The sequence below is a fragment of the Vulpes vulpes genome, chromosome 11, assembly GCF_048418805.1.
Source record: "Vulpes vulpes isolate BD-2025 chromosome 11, VulVul3, whole genome shotgun sequence".
NCBI classification, from domain to species: Eukaryota; Metazoa; Chordata; class Mammalia; order Carnivora; family Canidae; genus Vulpes; species Vulpes vulpes.
The window spans coordinates 51742192-51766680 of NC_132790.1; the positions used below are offsets into that span (position 1 = coordinate 51742192).

A 24489-nucleotide genomic window follows, 5' to 3' on the forward strand; every position below is an offset into this window, starting at 1 on the left:
TACACAAATGTATCAGGGTTCTCCAGAGAAACAGAACCAATAGGATCGGAGGTGCAGGTGTTTGTGTCCATGTGTGTAAAGAGATTTATTGTTAAGGAATTGGCTCGGGGTGCTTGAGTGGCTCAGTCAGTTGGGTGTCTGCCTTCAGCTCAGGTCATGATCCTGGGATCCTGGAATCCTGGAATTGAGCCCTGCATCAGGCCCCCTGCTCAGTGGGCAGCCTGTTTCTCCCTCTGCCTCTGCCCCTCCTCACACTTGTGCTCTCTGGCCTCTTGTTTTCTCTCTCTCTCTCACTCAAATAAATAATATCTTTTTTTTTTTTAAAGAAGGAAATGGGCTATATGATTATGGAGACTAAAAAATCCAGACCCAGGAAAGCTGGTGGTATAATTTCCAGTTGAAATCTGAATCCTAATGCAGGAGAGGACTAATGCCCCAGCTTGAAGACAGTCACACAAATAGAAAATTCTTTCTTCCTCAGCCTTTTATTCTACTCAAGCCTTCAATTGATTACACAAGGCCCACCACATTGTGGAACACAATCTGCTTTACTCAGTCTACTGGTTCAAAAGCTAATCACATCCAGAAACACCTCCACAGAGACACGCAGAAATAACATTTAACGAAATATCTGGGTACCCTGTGACCCAGTCAAGTTGACACATAAAATTAACCATCACAACATATATACATAAACACACACACACACTCCAACAGACTTACACACCTGCACACAAGCACATGCACACTTTCCTTTTGTGCACTATCAGAATATACTTATGCACATTCATACCTAAACACATGCAAAGACTGAAATAAAGGCAGACTCAACACACACACATACACACAGCGGACAAACACACACGACAAACACATTTACACACACACACACACATACACTTTTCCCCAGAGAACCCTGAAACAATGCTGCTGTCAAATAGCTCTCTCCTGCTGTGGCACTTTGTGATTTAAGAGGGCCCCCTTGTGCCTTGCCCAGAGGTACCAGCCTGGTGACCATCACCACATTCATAGATGGAGGGGCCGAGGCCCAGAGAAGATGCAATAAATGGGGGCAAGTCTCCAAACCACTCTGAGCTTCCCTTAGTGCTTCTGAAAGGGAGAATAGACCACAAGACTAACAATAAGCAGTTACAGTGGTTACCTGCCACTTGAGTTGAGCAAAGGCACCAATACCATGACACCCACCTCTCCTCTAGCCAGGCCCCTGCTGAGGCAGATTCAGATATATTTGTTTGCATGAATTATTTTATTGCTCCTCATCAAAATGATTTGTGGATAAACTTAATATTTAAACCTGTGAACAACTACTACAAACAGTGGTGAAGACACACTTACATAATGATATCATTAAATCCTCTATTGAGTGTCTCCATATAATAATCCCACACTGCTCTCAAATAGAAAAAAAAAAAACCCCCAATGAAGAGATAGAAATAGTCTCTTATTTAAAGATTTTACACAAATTGGTTTACTTTTTAGCGCCCAAAAATAACACATAAATAAAATTTGCCTTATGGATAATTATAGCATATTGGACATTTTGGTTTAGTATAATTACATGATAAAATCTCTCTTATAGGGATCCCTGGGTGGCGCAGTGGTTTGGCGCTTGCCTTTGGCCCAGGGCGCAATCCTGGAGACACGGGATCGAATCCCACATCAGGCTCCCGGTGCATGGAGCCTGCTTCTCCCTCTGCCTATGTCTCTGCCTCTCTCTCTCTCTCTCTGTGACTATCATAAATAAATAAAAATTTAAAAAAAAAATCTCTCTTATAAAGTTTTTATTATGAAAATATAAAAATACAAAAAAACTATCAGGTGCTCTAAATGATTGTAAAAACAGCAACAAAAATAGCAAGTAAGTAATTTATTTGTATTATCTGATTAAAATTTAATTACTGGCTATTCTTTGTGTTAGATCCTACAATCTTGCCAATTTTTAATATGAAAAAGCCATACTGAGTTTTAGTGCTGTGCTTAAGGTCACAAAGCCAGTAAAATTATAACCAGAATCCATTTAGTCTGATTTTAGAGATTACATTTAACCACTCTCAAAAAAAAGGGGGGGGGGGGAGAATAAATAAAACAAACAAAAAGGATCATAAGACAATTAAGCTACATTAGTTGGGAATAGGGCAACAATTGAGAGAACTGCATTCATAGATTTACAGATACATGCAAGATGTAGGTAACACAAGAAGGCAACAGAAGAGAAATAGAATAAATAGTTCCTGATCTCAGGGAGTTGAGTCTAGAGGAAAAGTATGCACATCAGCATTCTTAGCTGTAAGCAACAGAAACTGGTGGCTTCTTTAATCAGAAAAGAAAACTGTTGAAAGTATATCATGCAGCTCACAGGTGCCTTGGGAGTTCTGGAGTACTGACATAGAAAATGGTCAGGAACACAAAAAAGCTTGTGCAGATATAATCACACCACAGAGCTATTCCCTGAAGACTCCCAGTTATCACTACTAGACTCGAGAAGCTGCAGTATACACCATCAAGAGGGCACTGGATGCTAGATGCATGCACTGGCATTGCTAAAATAGAGTGTTGCCAGTGTCCTTTCCAGAGAAGACTCTCTGCTGCATCTGTTTCTTTGCATCACTGCTCTCATGCAGATGCCTTGATCCCTCCTATAAGGTCCACATGAAGTATTTGTAAGGAAGCCAGAAAAAGAAAAAAAATTAATATGTAGTTTATCAATCAAGGTTCAACCAGAGGAGCAGAGTCAGTAGGAGATATATGTATATGTATGTATGCCCACGTGTGCATCCATGCATGCGTGTGTGAGTGAATGTATGTATTTATTACAGGGTTGCAAGTTAAATTGACCCAAGTCCACAAGCAAGCAGTCAGGATGGAAAGATCCAGGGGATCCAAGGGAGAAAAATTACAGTCATAGCTGTGGCTTAGAGCCCCTCAATTTCAGGAAGGGCCTATTTCCTCTTTAAAAGGCTCACACTGGATTTATTCAGGTCCAACCAGGATAATCTCCTTTTCTGCTCAATTCAAAATCAACTAATTTGGAACTATAATTGCATCTACAAAATTCCCTTACAAAAACAAAAAAACAAAAACAAAATTCCCTTACAGCAAACATTTAGAGTAGTGTTTGATAGAATAACTTTGAGAAAGTGTGTGTATGCTATAACTAGCTATTTTCTGCCTACATTCTTCAATCTTTACTAAAGAAACCTCCTTATAATTTACCATAACTGGACACCTAGCAGAAAGGGAAGTCTTGGGAATGCAGCCTGCCCTATCCAAGTTGAGACACCAGTAAGCCATTAGAATCCATCTATTGTCAACCAGGTGTGTGTACACATATCCTTAAACCATAGTCTTCAAATAAAGATAGTAACAAAGTATTACTTTCACTAAGCATAAAGCAACCACCCTACATACACCAAAAACACTCTATACTTACCTGCAGAAGAGATACAGTGTCTTTGAACAGAAATATTCTATTACTTATATACTTAAACATTATTTTATGAACACATCTTAGATGATAAGGAGAAGAGAGGAGAAAAATAAAACAGTTGGCTAATATATATGCAGAGTAATCAAAATTTAAAAAAACACAATTACAATTACTATATCAGTTCTTGTTTTTGCAACTGGTCATGTGATCATAGTTGGTATTAATAACTGGTTTTCCATTACCCTCTCTGTATCTCCTTTGGCCCCAGTAAATACTCCAGCTGATCATGGTTTTTTGCTTAGTGAGGTGATCCACATTTCTTTTCTGAAGGGGACAAACCATAGTCTTGCTCAAAAACAGACACACAGATCAATGGAACAGAATAGAGAACCCAGAAGTGGACCCTGAACTTTATGGTCAACTAATATTCGATAAAGGAGGAAAGACTATCCACTGGAAGAAAGACAGTCTCTTCAATAAATGGTGCTGGGACAATTGGACATCCACATGCAGAAGAAGGAAACTAGACCACTCTCTTGCACCATACACAAAGATAAACTCAAAATGGAGCCATATTTGGAGCTCAATCTCATGATCCTGAGATCACGACCTGACCTGAAATCAAGGGCTAGATGCCCAACTGACTGCACCACCAGGTGCCTCCATCCCTACATTTTAAAGTCTTTCCTCTCTTATACTTCCTCTGAAGTCTTTTCATTGGCTGGTATCATAAATATATTTTAGAACCAGTCCATTAATTACTTCAAAAGTCTCTATATTTTGGAATTGGCATTATGCAAAGAAAACATATTTTCTTTTTAAATTTGGGTTTTACTCAGACTTTTTTTGACAAAGTGGAATACAAAGATACCCTAAATAGGACACAATAATATGTATGACTAATTGTAACACACACAGGACAGAAATACACATCAAAGTTGGTCATTCTGTTAACTCCAGAATGATTAAATTTAAGTAACTCTAAAACATTATAACATTATACAAAATCTAGTCCACTATTATTTTTTCCACAAGAATGTATCTACTTAAATAGACAATAAATACTTTTTTACTAGCATTCAGATTATTAATTTAAAAACAAATCTTCAGGTAAGTCCTTATAGTCAATGATTACCTAGGTTTAATTTTCACAGATTATGGAAACTCATGAAAGAGTTTCATATATATACATATTTAATACTAAATTCTATCTACATTAAATATCATCCTTTGATTATTAAGAGTCTATTAACATTCTTTAGTTATTTTCTTCCTATATAAGGAAAGGAGTAATTTAAATAAAATTAAAAGAAATATATCCTGTAAAGAACAAGAAATATATTCCTATGTCAAAAGTATCCACAAAATTTGTCTGTGTACATTTATATTTGCCATTTACTTTATAGATATACTTATTTCTTATTAAATGTAGAACTAGCTTTCTGCCAGAATAATAAACATCTCAAAGGATTTTGGTTTTTATATATTCATAAGCAAAAAGAAAAAGAAAACAGCTCAATTCTTTGAAGATGATATGTGATGACATATTGTGACAAAGAGCAATGTGTGAGGCTTAAGATTTCCTAACAAGACTATCCTCAGAAAGCACTATGTGATATAATAAAGGATAAACACACCCTTTATATGCCAGCAGACATAGGTAATCAGACATAAGTTCACATTTTGAATAGTTTCTAAAGGTGAGCAAAACTACTTCTATTTTTAGATGGAGCATTCTTTTATGTCTGCCATGTTGTTTTTGTGCACATGTTGATTGCCATTGGGAAGTAAGTGAGAAATAACATTGAAGTAGATTGAACACATTGTGAAGACACATTATTTTCCACTGAACATATGTTTAACTTGTGTGAATTCCAATTTCTTTATTCAGAAGTTGGATTAACTGTGTAAAGCCATATCTCCAATACCGCCCTAACTGTCTGCATTTTATTAATATGTGATTAAGTAAATGTTGACTGAGCTAAGGCTCAGACTGGGAGATTCTTAGAAATAATAAGGACATCAAAAGTGGTTTATGTAACAGAACTAAACTAAACACATTTAGTTTTCCAGGATTTTTGAAGAAGAAAGTCACATAATAGTATAAGGCCTACTTCCTGGTTTTGTTATAGATTGAAATTGCCCAAGATAGATTCAGTATTCAAAGAATTTCCTGCAACATGAACATGACTGGAAAAATAATTTTCAACATTAAATTTGGTGAACTGCTGAACTTTGTTAATATTTTTTGCAGTGTTCAATTTAATTTTAATAAATTGCATAGCTCTGGCTAATTACAGCTCTCATGACAAATCTCTGAGTAGCCAGGAAACTGGGAGGTCTCAAGAGTTTACATGGCTAATCTAAGTCACACAAACCTGGATCTCCTTTGCCAAAAGCTGGTATGTCCCAGCAGGGCTCATCTTCAGTCCTGAAGTCTGGGGGGGTGCACAAATCACCCTGAAGCTAAAGCCATACAATGGGTCCTATCCCCATCCTGATCATTACATTGAGGAAGTTCCCAAGCAATCGTCACAACCATCAGAGGGAAACTGAGGCACAGAGAGGCCATTCCTCACCTAAATCACCCAGGTGTTAAGAGGCAGAGCGACAGGAACACGACAGGGATATCCACTCTCACCACTGCTATTTAACATAGTACCAGAAGCCCTAGCCTCAGCAATCAGACAACAAAAAGAAATAAAAGAAAACCAATGCCTTCAGCATTGCAATTCAGCAAATCACAATGCCAGATTTCAGGTTGTACTACAAAGCTGTGGTCATCAAGACAGTGTGGTACTGGCACAAAAACAGACACATAGATCAATGGAACAGAAGAGAGAACCCAGAAATGGGCTCTCAACTCTATGGTCAACTAATATTTGACAAAGCAGGCAAGACTATCCACTGGAAAAAGGACAGTCTCTTCAATAGATGGTGCTGGGAAAATTGGACATCCACATGCAGAAGAATGAAACTAGACCACTCTCCTGCACCATACACAAAGATAAACTCAAAATAGATGAAAGATCTAAATGTGAGACAAGAGTCCATCAAAATCCTAGAGGAGATCACAGGCAACACCCTTTTTGAACTCAACCACAGTAACTTCTTGCAAGATACATCCAGGAAGGCAAAAGAAACAAAAGCAAAAATGAACTATTGGGACTTCATCAAGATAAAAATCTTTTGCACAGCAAAGGATACAGTCAACAAAACTCAAAGACAACCTACAGAATGGGAGAAGAGATATGCAAATGACATATCAGATAAAGGGCTAGTTTCCAAGATCTATAAAGAACTTATTAAACTCAACACCAAAGAAACAAACAATCCAATCATGAAATGGGCAAACGACATGAAGAGAAATCTCACAGAGGAAGACATGGACATGGCCAACACGCACATGAGAAAATGCTCCACATCACTTGCCATCAGGGAAATACAAATCAAAACCATAATGAGATACCACCTCACACCAGTGAGAATGGGGAAAACTAACAAGACTGGAAACAACAAATGTTGGAGAGGATCGGAGAAAGGGGAACCCTCCTGCACTGTTGGTGGGAATGTGAACTGGTGCAGCCACTCTGGAAAACTGGGTGGAGGTTCCTCAAAGAGTTAAAAATAGACCTGCCCTACGACCCAGCAATTGCACTGCTGGGGATTTACCCCAAAGATTCAGATAAAATGAAATGCCGGGAAACCTGCACCCCGATGTTTCTAGCAGCAATGTCCACAATAGCCAAACTGTGGAAGGAGCCTCGGTGTCCATCGAAAGATGAATGGATAAAGAAGATGTGGTCTATGTATACATGGAATATTCCTCAGCCATTAGAAATGACAAATACCCACCTTTTGCTTCTACTTGGATGGAACTGGAGGGTATTATGCTGAGTGAAGTAAGTCAATCGGAGAAGGACAAACATATGGTTTCATTCATACAGGGAATATAAGAAATAGTGAAAGGGATTATAAGGGAAAGAAGACAAAATGAGTGGGAAATATCAGAGAGGGTGACGGAACATGAGACTCCTAACTCTGGGAAATGAACAAAGGGTAGTGGAAAGGGAGGTGGGCAGGGGGATGGGGTGACTGGGTGATGGGCACTGAGGAGGGCACTTGGCAGGATGAGCACTGGGTGTTATGCTATACGTTGGCAAATTGAACTCCAATAAAAAAAAAAAAAAAAAAAGAGGCAGAGCCAAATCCAAACAAATTGAAGCCAGGTGCTCCAGAGCCCCTACTCTAACCGCTGGGCTAGGCACGCAAAGGAAACCTGATTCTGAAAAATCTGTTCTTCCTTCTGTTTTGCCAGAGTGAAGCTGAAGCTGGGAAGTAATCAAATACTGAACCAACCAACACTTTTGTATGCCAGTGTCCAGGTGCAGACATCACCCAGAGGGCGCATGTTTCCTGGCAATGTCTATTCTCTGAGAGTGCAGTCTGCACCCCCACTTTCCTGCCCACTTCTAAGGGGGAGGTGCCCCTCATACCAGCACAGGACAGTCCCTGGTAGGGGCCACCCAGCATGCCGGAATCATGGGCCTAAGAAGTGTGTCCTTTGAAGGAAACCCAGATGATTCTGTCTCTGAAAATCCCTGCTAATTTTTTTTAATGCAATGTCTACTTCATGTATATTTTGAGGGTAGAAAATTGCAGAGGTTCTGTTCACTGTTCTCATTTCTGTTCCTCCTCCTCCCCTGGCAAATGCATAATCGCTGTTTGGAAACTTTTATAAAGGAAGCGGTTGACTCTGCAGCCCATAGAAGTGCAGGTGACTAGAGCTTCTGGTCAAAATGATTCAGCAAGAAACCATCCCGGCCCGCACCTCCCCCATCAACCCACCCCACCCCTGCCCCCAAGCAGCACCCAGCCCCAGCGCACCGGCCCCTCCCGGCTCTCCAGCACAGCCCTGGCCGCAGGCCCCAGCTCCCTCCGCTCGCAGCCATGCGGCAGGACAGGCAGCTGCTGCTAGCCTTGTGTGGCCTGCTTTGGAGCACCACCACCGGGGGCCCTCCTGCAGGTAAGAGCAGGCTCTCCCTGGGGCGCTCCACGCGGGGCTCCCAAGGCAAGTCCCCAGGTTGCCAGTGGTGGGGTGTGGCCTGAGCCTCCTGCCTGGGTCCCCAAGGCACACTGCTGGCTGGCCTGCCCCAGGTGACCTCGCTGTGGCAGGGGCAGTTGCCTGTGCGGGGCCCAGGGAAGGGGCTCTGGGACCTGCCTGGTGGCAGGGGTGACAGAAGCCTACTGTCTCCCCACCCCAGCCCTGTTCCCAAGGCTTACACAGGGCCCGGGAACCTTTGGTCCCAGGAAGGCTCCCCTGTGGCCCCCCATGCTGAGGGCTCTGGGATGCCCGGGGTTTGTCAGTCTCTATCTGATGTCTGCCCTTCCTGGCCACAGACGGCTGTCCTGTGACTTAGGCTAAGTCCCCAGAGCCTAAGGATCAGATGCTTCCTGCCCACCCACCCAAAGCTGGAGGACAAGGGGAGGGAGGGTGCTGTGGCCGTGCTCCAGGAAACTGAGGCACAAGGACACTGGGTGTCCTGCCCAAGTTAGACAACCCAGGAACACCTGTCCTCACTAGAGCACAGAGGGGCAAGTGATGCCCTCCCATCACTGGGATCACAGGTGGTGGTTGCTGGTGGAGATGTAGAGAACCCCACCCCACCTCCTTGAACCTCTCAGCTGCTGGAGGGGTCACATGCTCTCATGGAGACACTTGCCTCTGGCCCCTGGATTGTCCCGAGTGGGTGCTGCACTTGGCCATCACAGGGAAAGGACACCCTGCCTCCTCTCTCTCCCCAACCCTCATTCTTTACTCTCATAGTGAAGATAACCTTCCCTGCCTCATGGAGGCCTCTCTTCAGGATACCACTGTCTTCCTGTGCCCACCCCCATACCCATCCCAGGGGGGCAAGTCAGGGGAAGAAGCTGGATGTTCAGAACAGAAAAGCACACTCCTCAAAACCTTAGTGAAGGCTCTCCTGGACACACGTGGAGCCTGCCATCATAACGGCACGAATTTAATTATTAACACTCACTGTCAACTACTTTGCCAAGTTCCTTCTGTTTGTCTCCGTTTCCTCACCAGAGTGGGAACTGCATGGGGAATACAGAGACAGGTGACACTGGACAACGGTTAGTGTCCTCTCAAGGGCAGGGCTGCCTCCCTCTGCGGCCACCTACTGCTGGACCAAACCCTCTCCAGTCCATGCCCACATCAGAGCACCTGCCCCATCGGAAGGTGGCGGAGACAGGCTCTCCCGAGGCAGCAGCCCTCCCCTGCTGCTCTCAGACCTGCTCTCTGCCACTGAGAACCAGCTACAGAGTCCAGGGCCCACATTCACATGCAGAGACCATTGGGGTACCACAGACTCCTCAAATCTACTAGCTGTGGAACCTGCAGCCTCCCTTAGCTGCAGGGTCCTCATCCATGAGATGATGGACGGTCCTCAGCACCCTTGGGCCTTGAAGAGGTCTGCCGGCAGTGGCCTATAGAAAGCATTCTCGCTGGCCTGGGGTGCTTGGGAGCCACTTGCCCACATCCCTGCTCCAAGTATCTGCCACACTGGTAGCCTTCCCCCACACCCTACCTCTGCCACTCCGAGGCAATCCCTTCTGGTGCTTCATTCATTTGACAGATGCGGACCCCAGCAAGGGCCTGAGAAAGAGGGGCTTGGAGGCCCCTCTGGTGGTTGAAAAGAGATGGGAGCTCAGCCCAGAGCCAACTCTGTCCCCATGGCTCCCACAGCCTTTCCCTTCCCTCCTCTGAGAAGAGACCCCAGGGCCTTCCCGTGGTAGGGGGGCAACAGAGGCCCTGATAGTGGTGCCCTCTGGGCATATGAACCTCCCCATGCCCAGATGCTAAACTGCACTCATCTAAATGCAGAGCCCCGTGGCATCTTCCCTCCCTAAGCCTGTCAGGATTTCGGAAGTTGCCACATCAGTGTCCTCAGCCCTTTTATGTTCGTTGAAACCTTCAAGTCCTTCTTTCTCAACCTGTTACCTTCCCTGGGAAGCTCCACTGGGCTGTCCTGCCACACCCTGCCCCCCTTCCCCTGCCCCCAGCCAATCTTGCAGTGGCCCATCTTCTCATTACAGGCCTTTACAATTAGTTGAACCTGGTTTAAACTCACCCTGCACTCTTCTGGGGTCCCAGTGTCTCCCCTGTAGAATGGGGATGCACACTTCCCCAAGAGTAGTGACAAGAAAGGAACAGCTCTAACTGTCCTGCTCCCCAGACTTCCACTGTGCAGCACATGCCCAGACCACTCCCTCCATCCCTGAGGACAGCCCACGCCCCCCTAGTGGGGTTGGGACTGACCCCTGGCAGGGTCCCTGGGCCAACCAGCCCATGGTGTCTACTCAGCACCCACTTGGTGGCTTCCATTCTTCCCTGAAGGAGCTTCTTTGGGATGTTTATTCTCCAAGAGGCTTTCCCTGCTGATTTCTCTTGAAGAATCCTAAAAGTAGATTTCACTTCCAACTTTTTTTAAAAAAAATTAACAGTGGAGCTTTTATTGTTTGTTTAGACAACTGCACTGATGAAGCTTTACTGACATGAAGCCCCATTTTAGGAAAACATGTAGTCAGATAAAAATAAACCAACTTAAGTATTTTCCCTAAACTTTTGGTAACATTATTAAAATCCTTAGGAAGTGACATGGGTTCCAACGAGATACACATCTGAGATTCAGCCTCACCTACTTTCACTTCATTTTTTTAAAATTTTATTTATTTATTCATGAGACACACAGAGAGAGGTAGAGACACAGACAGAGGGAGAAGCGGGCTCCCTGCAGGGAGCCCGATGTGGGACTCAATCTCAGGACCCTGGGGTCATGCCCTAAGTCCAAGGCAGACGCTCAACCACTGAGTCACCCAGGTGCCCCCCTTTTTTGAAAGAGAGACTGTGAGAGGGGCTGAGGGAGAGCAAGAGAACCCCAAGCAGAATCCCCCTTCAGCAGGGAGCCCAAGTTGGGGCTCCTTCTCATGACCTGAAACCAAGAGTCAAACGCTTAACCAACTGAGCCACCCAGGCTCCCCTTTCATTTCATTTTTAATCTTGTTCAATTCAAGCTAAATTACATTTAATACATTTTATTTTAAAAGTCATTAACAGTGGTTACTAAGAGTGATTTCTAATTTGGGATACTAAGAGTGATAACTAATTTTGTTATATTTTTCTGTATTTCTCAGATCTCCTACCAAAACAGGTAAGCTTATAATCAGAAAAACCAATAAAGGTAATTTATACAAAGCAAAAAATAAAAGCTATCTTGATCCCCAGTAGGGAAAGGAGGGGATCCTCTACTCTGACAGCAGGAATACACTAGAGGTCCCATCCCTTCTGTGAAGGTGGCTTCTTTCTTCTCTGCCATCACTACAGTGAGGAGCAGAAACCAAGCTTGCAGTTGTTTGTCCAGATGGTTTTTTTTTCAACTACAAATCACACTCATCTTGGTGTGGCAAGCGGGCACAGGAGCTGGAGGAGCAGCCCTTGGGCCGGCCCCTCACTCCTCATGTTAAGGCATCTATGCACCAAGGCCAGGAGACCCCCGCGCCCCCACTTACAACAGAGCCACGTGGGTAGTTGGGGAAATGCAGGTTCCAGGGCCCAACCCATCCCAAGAGCCCAGCTGCAAGCACTCAAGGAACACAAGCAGCTTTCCTTGTTTCCATCTCTGGAGACTCTAAGCAAAGACTCTCCTAGGAGGGCTGGACTCTCACACAGGAGAATCCCAGTGCTGGTCAGGGACAGAGCTGTGAGGGAAACCAGCAGATAGCCATGACTGCCCATGTTGAAAAGGGTACCAACAATATGCTGTTTTCACTGGGGACAGAGGACCAGGTCGTGGGGCTGTTGAAGCTGAGGGAGGCTTGCCGAAGAATCATGAGCTTAGTCTTGATGTTTTGGCTTTGAGCCCAAGGAACCAGCTGGGGGAGACCCATTTGCCACGTAGGGCCCTGCTGGGTCAGGCTGGCCCTCCCCAGACCGCAGGACACCCTCCAGGGTCACAGAACGCACACAGACTCATGCCTTCTCTGCCCACTCTCGGTGCTCCGTCTGCTGTACCACACAGGGGACACAAGACCACCCAGCCAGGTGCCCCCTGGCCATGTCCTGGTTCTCACCATAGCAGGGGCACGGCACACAAGGCGCCACCCTGCTGGGCAGTTCCCTAGCCTTGCCAGCCCACTGGCCCTATCTGACCCTACCCCCCATACCAGTGACGGGTATTTCCCTCAGCCCCCTCTGTCAGCCCCCATGAGTGGGGGATTCCTTGTCCCCAGTGGGACATCCCAGTGCAGGTTCTGTTAAAGCTCCCATGTCCTGTTGAATTCATGCTGCCAGCTTCCTCCCCTAAAGTGGAGATTTCTTCCCCAGGAACAGCTGGTATCTTGCCTCCTCCAAAGCCTGCATGCTTGTCACCTTTACTTTCCACCCCCCAGACAGACTGGGGTGTCTCTCAGGAGGGGACAGGGCAGGGTGGGCACAAGTCAGCACCAGTATTCTCCCCTTACATACGCTCAGCCCGGAAGCCAGGTTACCACTGCTGCTACCCACACACCCCGAGTCTCCACTTCCTGCTGCCTCAGCACCTCTGCCTTGTGCTAAACCCAGACTGAACACTGATGCCTGCATAAAAGTACTCCCTCACAGCAGAGGGAAGCAGAGAGAAGTCCCAGGGCAGTGCAGTCCCATGGGGCCCTCTGCAAGGACAAGGCGTCCCTACCTGCACTGGCCGCCACGACCACGAGTGGCTCCCGAGCACCTGGGATGGACCGTGCCACTGAGGACCTTGCCCTTCACATTGTTTTAGTTAATGAAATAAAGCGGCTCAGCTCTGGATCAACTCTGGCACGCTAACGTTTCAGGAACATCTGGGAGAATGTCTTCATCAAGAGAAGCAGTTTACGAATCTAAAAACCCTCTTCCCCTTCTCTCTCCCCCCAGTTTAATTCCTCCCTCCAAAACTTTGACTTTTTGTTATCTTTTAAAAGATTTTATTTATTTATTTGAGACAGAGACAGAGCACAAGCAGGGAGAGGAGGAGAGGGAGAAGCAGGGCTCGAAAACAGGACTCTGGGATCATAAGCAAAAGGCATACGCCTAATGGGCTGAGCCATCCAGGTGCCCCTCTTTTTATGTTAATACATCAGTTGTCTACTGTAGAAAAACTGACAGAAATGTAAATTCACCATGAGTCTCCAACCAGAGAAGGCCATCATTCACTTGTTGCTATGTGGGAAAGTGGGGCTTTTCGCATTCCTGTTTTCTTACTTCATCTGCTGCTCTGGGGTTTCTCTGGCCTATTTCTTTACTGGAACATGAGCTCCAGCGAACATAGGCCTCTACACCCCCTGAGCCTGCAGGATGAGGGGGGCTCCCGAAGCGCCAGTGAGTGAGCTGGACAGAGGAATGAAGTCAGGTTCTCCTTCAGGGGGCCTTGGGGTGTGGCCAGACTCTGCTTCTCTGGGGCCTGGGAGCAGAGAGTGTGGAGGGAAGAGGAAGGGTATGAGGAACCCTGGTTCTGCCTGGCTCTGTCAGACACCGGAGGACCCAAGTGCTGGGGAAGAGGGCCCTCATGTTGCTGACCCAGCTTTTATCCAAATATGGGCCTCCTCCGAATAGAGAGAGCATGGAAGGATGAAAGAGAGCCACTCATCCCTCCGTCCACCACGTGCCAGCTCTGCCATGAAGCTGTGTGGGGTGAAGTTGCCCAGGCCTGACCCCCATCCTCATACTTGCACCCAGAACAGCATGGAAGGAGTCAGCACGTGAGGGGCATTAGGTGCTTTACTGCTGCCATGTGCTGGGGCCTCCTGCAAGGGTGTCCCTGGGAGCTGGGGTCCCCTGGCAGGCCAACCTAGAGCCTGGAAGCTGGGTGGATTCTGACAAGAACCACTGAAGCAGAGGACAGCACCAGCATGCTCACAGTGAGAGGGCAGGATGGGCCTCCGGGCACTTCTGCATGGCCCACTCATTGAGGCCACATTGACGGGCTGGGTCTGGATGACAGCGGCCTCAAAGGCCAACCGGGGTGCCTTCCTCCAACCCTTGGAGCTGCATCCTATCCAGAGGCTCCACCACCTGAAGACATGTTCAGGTTTTCCTTAACACGTTAGAAATGACCCTGGGTTCCGAAAAAGACAATGTGGTAGGCACAGTAAGACGGGACTACGCAATTCATCACTGTACCACCCACTGTGCCTTGTCCTCAGCTCTTAGTAGGGAGCAACCATGGGGAGGCACAACAAAGACACTGTGGGGTGTGGGGCGTGGGGTGGCTGGTTGAGAGGTAGGGCGATGGCCAGGGGCCATACCGGGAGCAGGAGAACCAAGGTGTGAGGCGCAACCTGCTAAAAGCAATGTTCTTGTCTGGTTCTGTGCTTCTCTGTTTCAGAGTTTTGTTCCCAGATCCTTAGCTCTGATGTGAAGCCAGGATTTCCCAAAACAATAAATCCTCATGATCCCGGAGTCCTCCAAGCAGCCAGACACAGCGTTGAAAGGTTCAACAACTGTACAAATGACATCTTCTTGTTCAAGGAGTCCCACATCAGCAGGGCCCTGGTCCAGGTGAGGGCCAGGGACACCCCTAGAGGCCAGGCTGCAGTGGCTCCCGTCTTACCAGGGACCAACCCACTTAGTGCCCGCCCATCCACCTAGGACTCAGGCCCAGGCTGGGATGGTGACAGCAGCGGCCACAAACAGTCCATGAGTGGCCAGAGCCAGAGGCACCCAGGGCACATCTAGAAGGTCCTGAGCCATCTCTTAGGAAAGCATGCCTCTCCCAGGCCATCAGCACACCTGGAACTGAACCCAGGAGGGCAGGGCAGGAGAGGGCCTCTGTAGCTGGGTGAGCTGTGGGCGGGGGTGGGAGTGGGGTGGGGAAGCAGCATGCTGGCCCACAGGAAGCCCTGACACCGCCTGTCAGAGTCCCCACCCTGCACCGCAGCCACAGAGGACCTCTTGCCGTTCTCCGTCTGGGCCCCATCATCAGAGCTTTGCCCAGACCTCTCCCCCTTCCCCACATAACCCCCCCAGGAAAGATGGGTGAGGTGTCCCATTCTAATGCTAATAATTTTTACACATACTGATATTGGTTACCTCTGTGTAACAGGATTATTGGAAATTCTTATAATCCTTATTCTTTTCAAAAACTGCAAACTTTTTTAAGAGCAGCCTATTTTTATGGTTAGGCAGCATGTTGTAGAAAGGCAGGCTGGTGTGTGTGAGCTTGAAAAGCCTATTTCCCATGGAAATCGCCAGTGTCCTGTCTCCAGGGACTCTGCCCCAGGGGCCGTGGGATGGTCCAGAGCCAGGTTTGCACCTCCTGCAGGAACACAAGCCCCTGATGCTGTGCCAGGGCTCAAGGGCCAATGAGCAGGGGGGGTAGGGTGTTACCCCTCAGTGATACTGGGGATTACTTTATTTCATCTGGTACTTGTACAGTCGAGCCTTTATTGAGAGACCACAAATGACAATGAACCAGGTTGCTGGTTCCACATGCAAGTGGAAAAGGTCTATTCTGAAACTGGGAGAAAAACAACCGACCACCGTTGGGGGGTAGGGTGGGGCAAGGGAGCAGGGCAGGGGGTACGGCAGGGCAGCACAAGCCACAGGTGGGTGTTGGGCCTGGAGGGAACATCACCTCACCCTGGTGAGGCACGGGGTCGGCTCTGCTCATGGAGAATTCTGGGTGGGAAGGAAATGTCCTGAGGACAGACACAGAGCCCCAGGCTCACCTGGGGACCAAGAACTGGAGCCATGAGCAGGAAGGACATGAGTGGGTAAGAAAGGAAGGGGGGACCGGGGACCCAGCAGCAGCTTCCCTCCTGGTTCTCTAAGTCCCAGACAGGCCTCCACACCCTCGGCCCATGGGGGTGGGTGGTGGGGATATCCCAGCATCTCTGCCCCCTGCCTCCATGCCTCCTCCTGCTGGTGGAGGAGCAGCCATCCTAGCCACCCTGCTGTCCTGGACCAAGTAACACAAGTAGGGCCCTTTCTCCCCTTAGATCGTGAAGGGCCTGAGGTACATGCTGGACATGAAGATTGGCAGAACTTCTTGCAAGAAGACCCAGCATCCTAGTCTAGACAACTGTGACTTCCAGACCAACCAAACTTTAAAACGGGTAAAGCAAAGGGGTCTCACCTCCCTACACCCACTCCCCAGGGCTTTAGGAGACATCCCGTTATCACCTCCCTGCCTGCAAGGTTCCAGGTCTCACCGACAGCATCCGCGCAGTACCCACGGACCAGGGGCACACCCCACATGCTGGGATGGGGCAGGGAACGTTAGAACAAAAACAGCTTCCAGAGAGTTCAGAAGCTACAGACACACAGACACGCTCAGGGAGAGAGCAATGCGACAAAGCTTAGTTTGCAAATGAAAGTGAAAAGCATATATTCCCAGATCTCTCTCTCTCAACTTCTCTACAGAGGTGAAATTTTCCAAAATACCAACTTGGGGTGGGAGGGCCATCATCAGGAAGAGGTACATGCACACAGGCCCCAGCAGCGGCTCAGGGGACTCAGCCCCTGCAGAGCAGGGCAGGAGGGCCGCAGCAACAGAAGGGTCTTAGCGTGCCCCTCTTTGTTTCAGACTTTCAGTTGCTACACTGAAGTGTGGGTCATCCCCTGGCTCCAGAGGTTCGAGGTGCCCCTGCTCCACTGTCACTGACTCCTGCCTCTCAGCCAGGGGCACCTGTGCTCTGGACCATGCTCCGTCATAGCCCCGCCCTGGCTGTCACAGGCCCTCGGACTTTCTGGAAGTGGTATCTCCCCAGGGAGCAGAATGGAAGTGCCCATGGATACATTGCAGAACAGCTGGGGTGGAAGACCGACACTGCCTGGGGTTATGTTATGTATTTCACATTTTCTTCTAAATCTAATTTTACTAATGCTTTGATGGGAATTTATCAGATTCCGGACCCCTGAGGGAGGCGTTTTCCTGTGCCCTCCCACCTGACTACCCGGTGGTCCCACATACAGCAGTGAAAGCCCAGAGATCTACAGCACTGGGCAGGGGGATCAGGTCAGCTGTTATGCATCTGGACTTTTGAGGATGAATAAAATTATGAATAAATATGAAGAACTGACCAATCTCAAAGCAACAGCTATTGCTTTTGCCTGTTAAAGGGACAGTCGGGAAGGCAAGGTGAGTGTTGTGAGGGATCCCCCTCACTGAGTGGTCTAATGACTCCCATAAAGCCCCTTGGAGGCTTTTCCAGCCTTTCACTGCTGGCTAAAAGATACTAAAGACAGAAAAGCCAGAAATAGGCCAGCCTGTGTTCACATCATGAACTGGTAGGGCAGGGAGCACCCCACCCAGAAGGCACTCACCTCCAGCTAGGCTTTCTTCTCACCAGGAGCCATACACCCAAGTTCTCTCCACTGCCTTTGAGGCTCAGCACGTGCAGAGATGTCCCCAGGCAGATGGGGTAAAGCAGAGTGCTAGGACCACCCCCCCACACAGCCCCTCAGGAAGGGGGGGCCCAGGTTTCAGGTGTACGTGCCATGCCTGGGAAGAGGACGAGGAGACTACTGTGGGCTGGCAGGCACCAGCATCCTTGTAAAAGACAGCGCTCGAGCTGGTATTGTTAACAGTGCAAGGCTGGGCCATGGACATGCCCAGGAGCCTACAGACAGAGATGGGCTTCACTCAGAGAAGACACTCGGCCTGCTACTGCTCCAGTAGGCCTGGGTTTGAATGCGGAGCCTCTCACTTTGGACTTCTTCCTCTCCAGGCCTCTTCAAACTATAGATTAGTACAAAATCCACTGTTGCCTTTTAAAAATGTATGGACCTGGGGCACCTGGGTGGCTCAGTCGGTTAAGCCTCTGACTCTTGATTTCAGCTCAGGTCATGATCTTAGGGTCGTGAGATGGAGCCCAGCTCCACACTCAGCAGGGACTCTGCTTCAGATTCTCTCTCTCCCTTTCTCCCTCCTCCCTTCCTCTTTCTGTCTCTCTAAAATAAATAAGTCTTTAAAAAATATGGTCTTGATAATTCATAGGAAACAAAATCAGTATTAATATGTATAACAATTTAGTATGCAGTTGTAAACTTGATCAGTATGTACAAGCCAAAATGAATTACCCTTTGGCTTCCTTCAGTGAAGAGAGAGCTTTAATTCCAAATATATTCATTCGTTTTTGCTGGCTCGAAAAATTTCCTCGTCATTTAATTCAGGGACATCGGTGACAACTACGCTAACTAGGCCACAAGAACTTTACTTGAAGATTCTAAAGGCCAACCTTTCATTACGATAAATGAGTTCACCCAGCACTGTTGATCCCATACACACATACACAAGGTGACAGGAGCACCAGGAGTTAGAGCTTCAGAGTCAGATGGGCCTGGGACACAGCTGAAGAGGCAAGACTATGCAGCCAATGAAGGTTGGAACCCATGCTAACTCCCAGTCAGTGCTCATTAACATTTCAATACAGCCCAGAGCACAGGAAGGCCAGGCCTCTCCTTAAAACTTACTTAGGCCTCCAGGCCTGTGAGGCCCATTTGGCCTCACCTGGCCTCAAGGTCAGAAATGAGAATGCACACACAGGTGTGGGGGAGGGTAGCCTCACCGCATTTCTGCTCTGAGCTGAGTTGCATATGAACTCCCCCTTTGCCCAGCCAGGAGCTAGGGCTGACCTTCCCTCTGGGGACAGAGAGGGAAACCTCAAATATGAATCTCAAAAATCTCAGTTTTCAACCATAAATTATGCCCACAATATTCAAAACATCATTTGGGGCCAGGTATCTAAAATCTCTTCCTATAAAGTAAACAGAAATCTTAGAACTAAGGCTAACCAGCTACTGCAGAAGCCAGTTGACCATGTGTCCCCCAATCTCAGGCTTCTGCAAACCTTCTGCAAATCTTCTCTACATGGGGGCCTCGGGCCCTGAACTCTACTTTAAAATACATCAGCTGCTTTATTATTCCCAATCTGCTTTATGTACTATACCTCACAGATGACAATGCTGGACTTTAAATAACTCTTATACCAACCAGTGACACCAGAAGGAAAAGGAGCTGAGCCAGTGAGCAAGGGTGGGGCTACTCTGATTTGTGGAAGCCAACAGTTGATGTGCCCTGTCCTCCACCGAGACACATCTACCAACCACACTACCACAGACGTTTTGCTACAGCTTCCTATAGAGCAGGTCCTGTGGGCACGCTGCTTGTTCTATCAATGTTAACTTTGCTCCCCATGAAAGACTGCTCTCCAGACTGAGCACACCAAAATCCAATCTGGGAAGAAACTGGCCAGATAGCCACCTTGTAGGATTCAAACAGATGAAACAAAATGCCCACATGGTGATGGTATAACTTACCTAGGTAGCAGATATCAACCAGTGACCTGAAGTCTAGCATTGCCAACCCAATTTTACCTATTTTAAACTTAGAGCTTCACCCGGACTCAGAGGGAATGACTCCGACCCAGAGGGAAGCTGTGACATCACCTAATGTTAGTCCCACTGAGAAAATGTAAAAGTTAAGTACCCAGGATTCTAAGACCTACCAGAATCAGGACTGAAGAGAAAAAATAATAAAGGTCTCAAAAACTGAGCAAAACCAGTCAAAATTCTAACAGTCTTGCCCAGAGTGTTCTAGAGCTTTCCCTGGCCATGTCCCATACCTCCTCACTAGCTATACACAGACCCTCAGGGATTCAGCTCTACTGGCCCTCCTCCAGGTATCCATCCAGCTTAGCCCCTCTTTAGGGTAAAAGTGGGCCCCAACAGTGATGAGTGCCCCACCACTGCCACAGGGACCACTTGTGAAGCTTAAAACCACAATGATGCCAGGTCACTCCAGAAGACTGGGAACCCCAGAGGACTTTTTTTTTTTTTTTAAGATTTTATTTATTTATTCATGAGAGACACCGGTTGTGAGGCAGAGACATAGGCAGAGGGAGAAGCAGGCTCCCTGCAGAGAGCCCAATGCAGGACTCAATCCCAGGACCCAAGGATTGCGCCCTGAGCCGAATGCAGAGCTCAACTGCTAGCCAGCCAGGTGTTCCACTCCAGGGGACTTGGATGTGCAGCCAAGGTCCAACCCCTGGGCTGGGCAGTGATCACCACAGAGCCGGGTCCTGGGAACACCACCCTGCCTCATCTCCCAGCTTCCCCAGCAGATTCTGAAGTCAGGGTATGGGTCCTGACTCAGCAGTGTGCTGGCACTGTGTGCCCAGGGAGTCTGGGCAAGTCACCCTCACCCCCAGCCTCAGTTCCCCCCTGTAAAACAAGTTTATCTCCTCCCATCAGTAAGAGGTCAGTGTCTGTGAAAACACTTTCTAAACTACAGACCACTCTGCTAATGTATGTTGATGATAAACATCTTAAAACAGCAGTACCTGAGTCCCATTGGAGTTTTTGTAATAGATAATAAAGAAGCACACAATGAATGAATCACTTGATTTAATTTTAAAAGCATGTTAATAATTCACATTAGAACAAATCTGCATGATGTTTACAACAAAAGCATATCACATATTTAAACCTAATAAGGCTATACTTTGCACCTCACCATGGCAAATTACCAGATAAAACATAGGAAATGACACTGAGACAGAAAATCAACATCTAAGTTCCTTTGCTGAACACTGTGAAAAGCAACTCACCAGCTTCTTTGCATTGGTAAAAAGCAAGCACTAAAAGCAAAGCCCTTTGTTCTCAATCAAAAAGTCAACTTATATATGCTCCACACACTTTAAATCGTTTTTTATGACAAAATGATCAGGTTTTACCTTATTCCTGGACAGCTGATACATGGGTTGCACCATTATCTATTAAAAAGTATTTAATAATCTATACTCAACTTTTTTTCCTCTAAAGTAACATAAGTAACATTGAGTCATCCACCTAATACATTCTGGGTCACATCAACTGGACTGAAGCTGACAGACTGAGTCTGTCCTACTGCTACTGCAAAATAAAGGCATCCCTGAGCAGGCAAAACAACAAATGAGCCAACTTCCAGATCCCAACTCTTTCCCCTAAAATGAGGCCAGATCAGCACGGGGGAGGGGATGGCCACTGTTGGGAAAGGAAGCAGAGGGGATGCTGCCAGCCAGTGCAACCTGACACACACAATGCAGATGTTACCACAGCTATCAATCTTCTCCCAACTGTAGTATCATTACTTACATAAAATATTTCCTTATCAAGTAACTGAAAACCATTCCAGACACGGTGTCTTCTGGGCTCTCACAAACACCCAGGACAGAGAGGAACAGATACCAGCCCCATTCTGTAGGCTGGAACAGGAACGCAATATAGTATCAACTTGCCCAAGGGCGAGCACTGCCAGGAGGTGATGGCCAGAGGTGGCTGCCCTGTGAGGGACCCTGAGCAAGCCAGATGGACTGAACTGCTTGTCCCTAAGCAAGGTCCTGGTCAAAATGATCCTCTCATATCAGCCCTCAATGGAATCAAACTCCAGTCACAATTAATATAATTACATTACAGGCAACACCATCCAAAGAGGGTAATGAGCAAAGTCAATTTAATTATCATTATTATATGAGTCCCCTGACAAAATTAGGACCAGTGTGTAGACATACTTATCAGAAAACACAGCAACTTCAAGCTTGTGATACTCTAGCAAATGACATTAACATGTGCACCGTTCACCTGTTGGTCTAGAGGTAAAGAGCAAAGGCGTGTCAACAGGACTCCCCTAGATTCTGCCCTGTAGTACCCAGCTGCTGGGTGGTAGATTGTTCAACAGAGAGAAGTCCGGCAGGTCCTCTCTGAGCTGATGGGATCAACATGCTTCTTTGTTTTTTTTTTTAAGATTTTATTTATTTATTTATTTATTTATTTATTCATTCATTCATTCATTCATTCATTCATTCATGAGAGACACAGAGAGAGAGACAGAGACACAGGCAGAGGGAGAAGCAGGTTCCATGCAGGGAGACCAAAGCAGGACTCGATCCAGGACGCTGGGATCACACCCTGAGCAGAAGGCAGATGCTCAGTCACCCAGGCGTCCCAATCAACATGCTTCTATGCACTTACTCAGGTCCTTGCCTTTAAATGGTTGATAGGGACTCAGGAGTCTTGAAAACCCTCTGGTTCAAAGTGGGGCTGAACTGGAGTAAGCTGGAGGGTATGAGCTACGGAAGGGAATGTCCATGTCCCACATAACTCTGGAGAATACAGCTCTATCACTTGCACAGCTCCACCCACTGGCCTAGACACATTTCTGCACTGAGCTCTCCTTGCCCTTACTGTACCACTCCCCCCAAAGACCAGTATTACCCCATTTTATAGTATAGATACTGAGGATGGCAGGACAGGCCAGTAGCAAAAACAAAATCCCTGGACATCTCATCTACTGCTCTATTTACCAAACCCTGAGGCCTATTATAAGTGCATGGAGTCTCCTAAGTCCTAGAGAATCACTGTACTTAGAAAGGTTTTTTTTAAGGGAAAATGGCTTAACATGGACTTATTATCCTTGTGGCATATTATGTTTCCATCTAAATGCAATATCCAACCCAAGTGAGCGGTATCCTATAGGAGCCCAGATATCCACAGGGTCTCACCATCCACTTCCAAGGACCAGCAGGTGCAGGTAGAAAGGGCTGTGTGCATGGTATCTCCTGGACCAGGAGTGGTGCCCAGTGTGAGGACTCCTGGCACAGCCATGGTCAAGGCTGCTAGACAGACTGGAGGCTGAGTCTGCAGAGGAAGGGGGCCCTGAAGGAGCCCAGGTATAGGTGCCCGTTGTACTCGTGCACTTCGCTGACGTAGGAGGCCACCTGCCCAGTGGGATCGTGCAAGCTTCTCCGGAAGGCCCCGCTGTTGCTGAGTTCTAGTACGAGGCTGTACCGTGGTACAAACTTCATCACAGTCTCCTGACTAAACAGCTGGGAGGGAAGCACAGTGTGAGGAGAGGTTAATTTCTGACCAAGAGAGCAGCGTGAGCAGATCAGGCCTTTACTCAGTTGAATTTTGTTTTTCACAGATGCCATATCCCCTCACCATCTTGTAAGGACCCAGCTCCTCCAGTGACAGGAAAGCCGCACAGAACAGAGCCAGGTTAAACCAGCTCCCTGCCCCTGGCAGAGGGCCTGTTGCTCTGCAGGCCTCTCCCACTTCTGCCCCCAGGCAGAGCAGGCCAAGGAGACTCCTGTCACCTGCATCCAGAGCAAGGCAAGCCCAGCTCAAACTTTCCAACAGTACTCTCCATGGTGCCTACCAGACCCAGTGCAGATGCCACTCTGGATGACCTGGCTGAACTGAGAGAAGGATTTAAGGTTCCTCACATCCAAGGAAAACATAACATTGAAGCCAGGGCCACAGTGACATGGAACCCAGAATGCCAGGTTAAAACCAGCACAGCCTAGCTAGCCAGAATAAACACCAAGCCCTCAGGCTAGATATAGAATATTTCATATGTGCAAGGTACAAATGATGGAGATTGTGAGAGTGGTTCACGTTAAAGAGAAAAGACCTGGACAGGTTAAATGAATGTGTCCTTGCCCTCCACCGCTTCCCTGCCGCTGATCCCTGGCAGCTCTACCTGAAGCCAATGTAGAGATAGATGGAGGGAAACACCTCCATGCTGAGCGAGGCACCCTCTAGGAGACCTGTGGCTCAGCTGGGTCAAGGGACACACAGGGCTACTGAAGGGTTTTAAGGAGAGAAACCGGAGAGTGAGATATGTAATTTCTGACAGAGCAGGACACCCAGGAGGAAATGATGACAGTATGCTACTGCACAAGGCCAATGAGTGAAAATTAATAGGCAGATGTCTACCTTTTAATGTAAGAGGAAACAGCCAAACAACTGTAAATATCCAATGAATAATGTCTCCTAATCATTGGAAAGGTCTAAACAGTCATACAAGTTGATTATGTTCTAAAAGTTCTATGGCAATCAAAGTTGATTATAGCTTAAAATACCCCATAAGGCTTCCCATAGCCCATGAAATGCCACCTACTTCAGTGCTAGGTCTGCTCTCCCCATCTTATCCCCTAAGACATCACACCCTTTCTCCTAGGTTTAAGCTGCTTTCCCA

The 24489-nt window shown here is 47.3% G+C and overlaps 2 protein-coding genes across 8 annotated transcripts in view; one reads left to right on the plus strand and one right to left on the minus strand.

The window, feature by feature from the left end:
- Positions 1-24489, minus strand: part of APMAP (adipocyte plasma membrane associated protein) — a 172241-nt gene that overhangs the window by 116991 nt on the left and 30761 nt on the right. For 2 of the 7 annotated variants that reach the window (XR_011995353.1, XR_011995354.1), the window contains exon 9: positions 23012-23335. The exons of 4 other annotated variants lie outside the window; for them this stretch is intronic. Coding sequence is in view for 1 of the 3 variants with exons in the window: in XM_026016340.2 (XP_025872125.1) it covers positions 23126-23335 (210 nt within the window). In the remaining 2 variants the exon portion in view is untranslated. Of the gene's footprint in view, positions 1-20859; positions 23336-24489 lie in introns of those variants that run through there. One more of the 7 variants, XM_026016340.2, reaches the window with a different exon arrangement.
- Positions 8320-20864, plus strand: CST7 (cystatin F). Its single transcript, XM_072727391.1, has 4 exons — positions 8320-8474; positions 14857-15029; positions 16469-16585; positions 17056-20864. The coding sequence occupies exons 1-4, from the start codon at positions 8399-8401 to the stop codon at positions 17131-17133; spliced, it is 444 nt and encodes a 147-aa protein (XP_072583492.1). The 5' UTR covers positions 8320-8398; the 3' UTR covers positions 17134-20864.

Excerpts from the sequence above, each read along its gene's own strand:
- CST7 (XM_072727391.1), top strand. The coding sequence starts at position 8,399 with ATGCGGCAGGACAGGCAGCTGCTGCTAGCCTTGTGTGGCCTGCTTTGG. Across the intron at positions 15,030-16,468 it reads TCAGCAGGGCCCTGGTCCAG|ATCGTGAAGGGCCTGAGGTA; the intron begins GTGAGGGCCAGG and ends TTCTCCCCTTAG. Across the intron at positions 16,586-17,055 it reads CCAACCAAACTTTAAAACGG|ACTTTCAGTTGCTACACTGA; the intron begins GTAAAGCAAAGG and ends TCTTTGTTTCAG.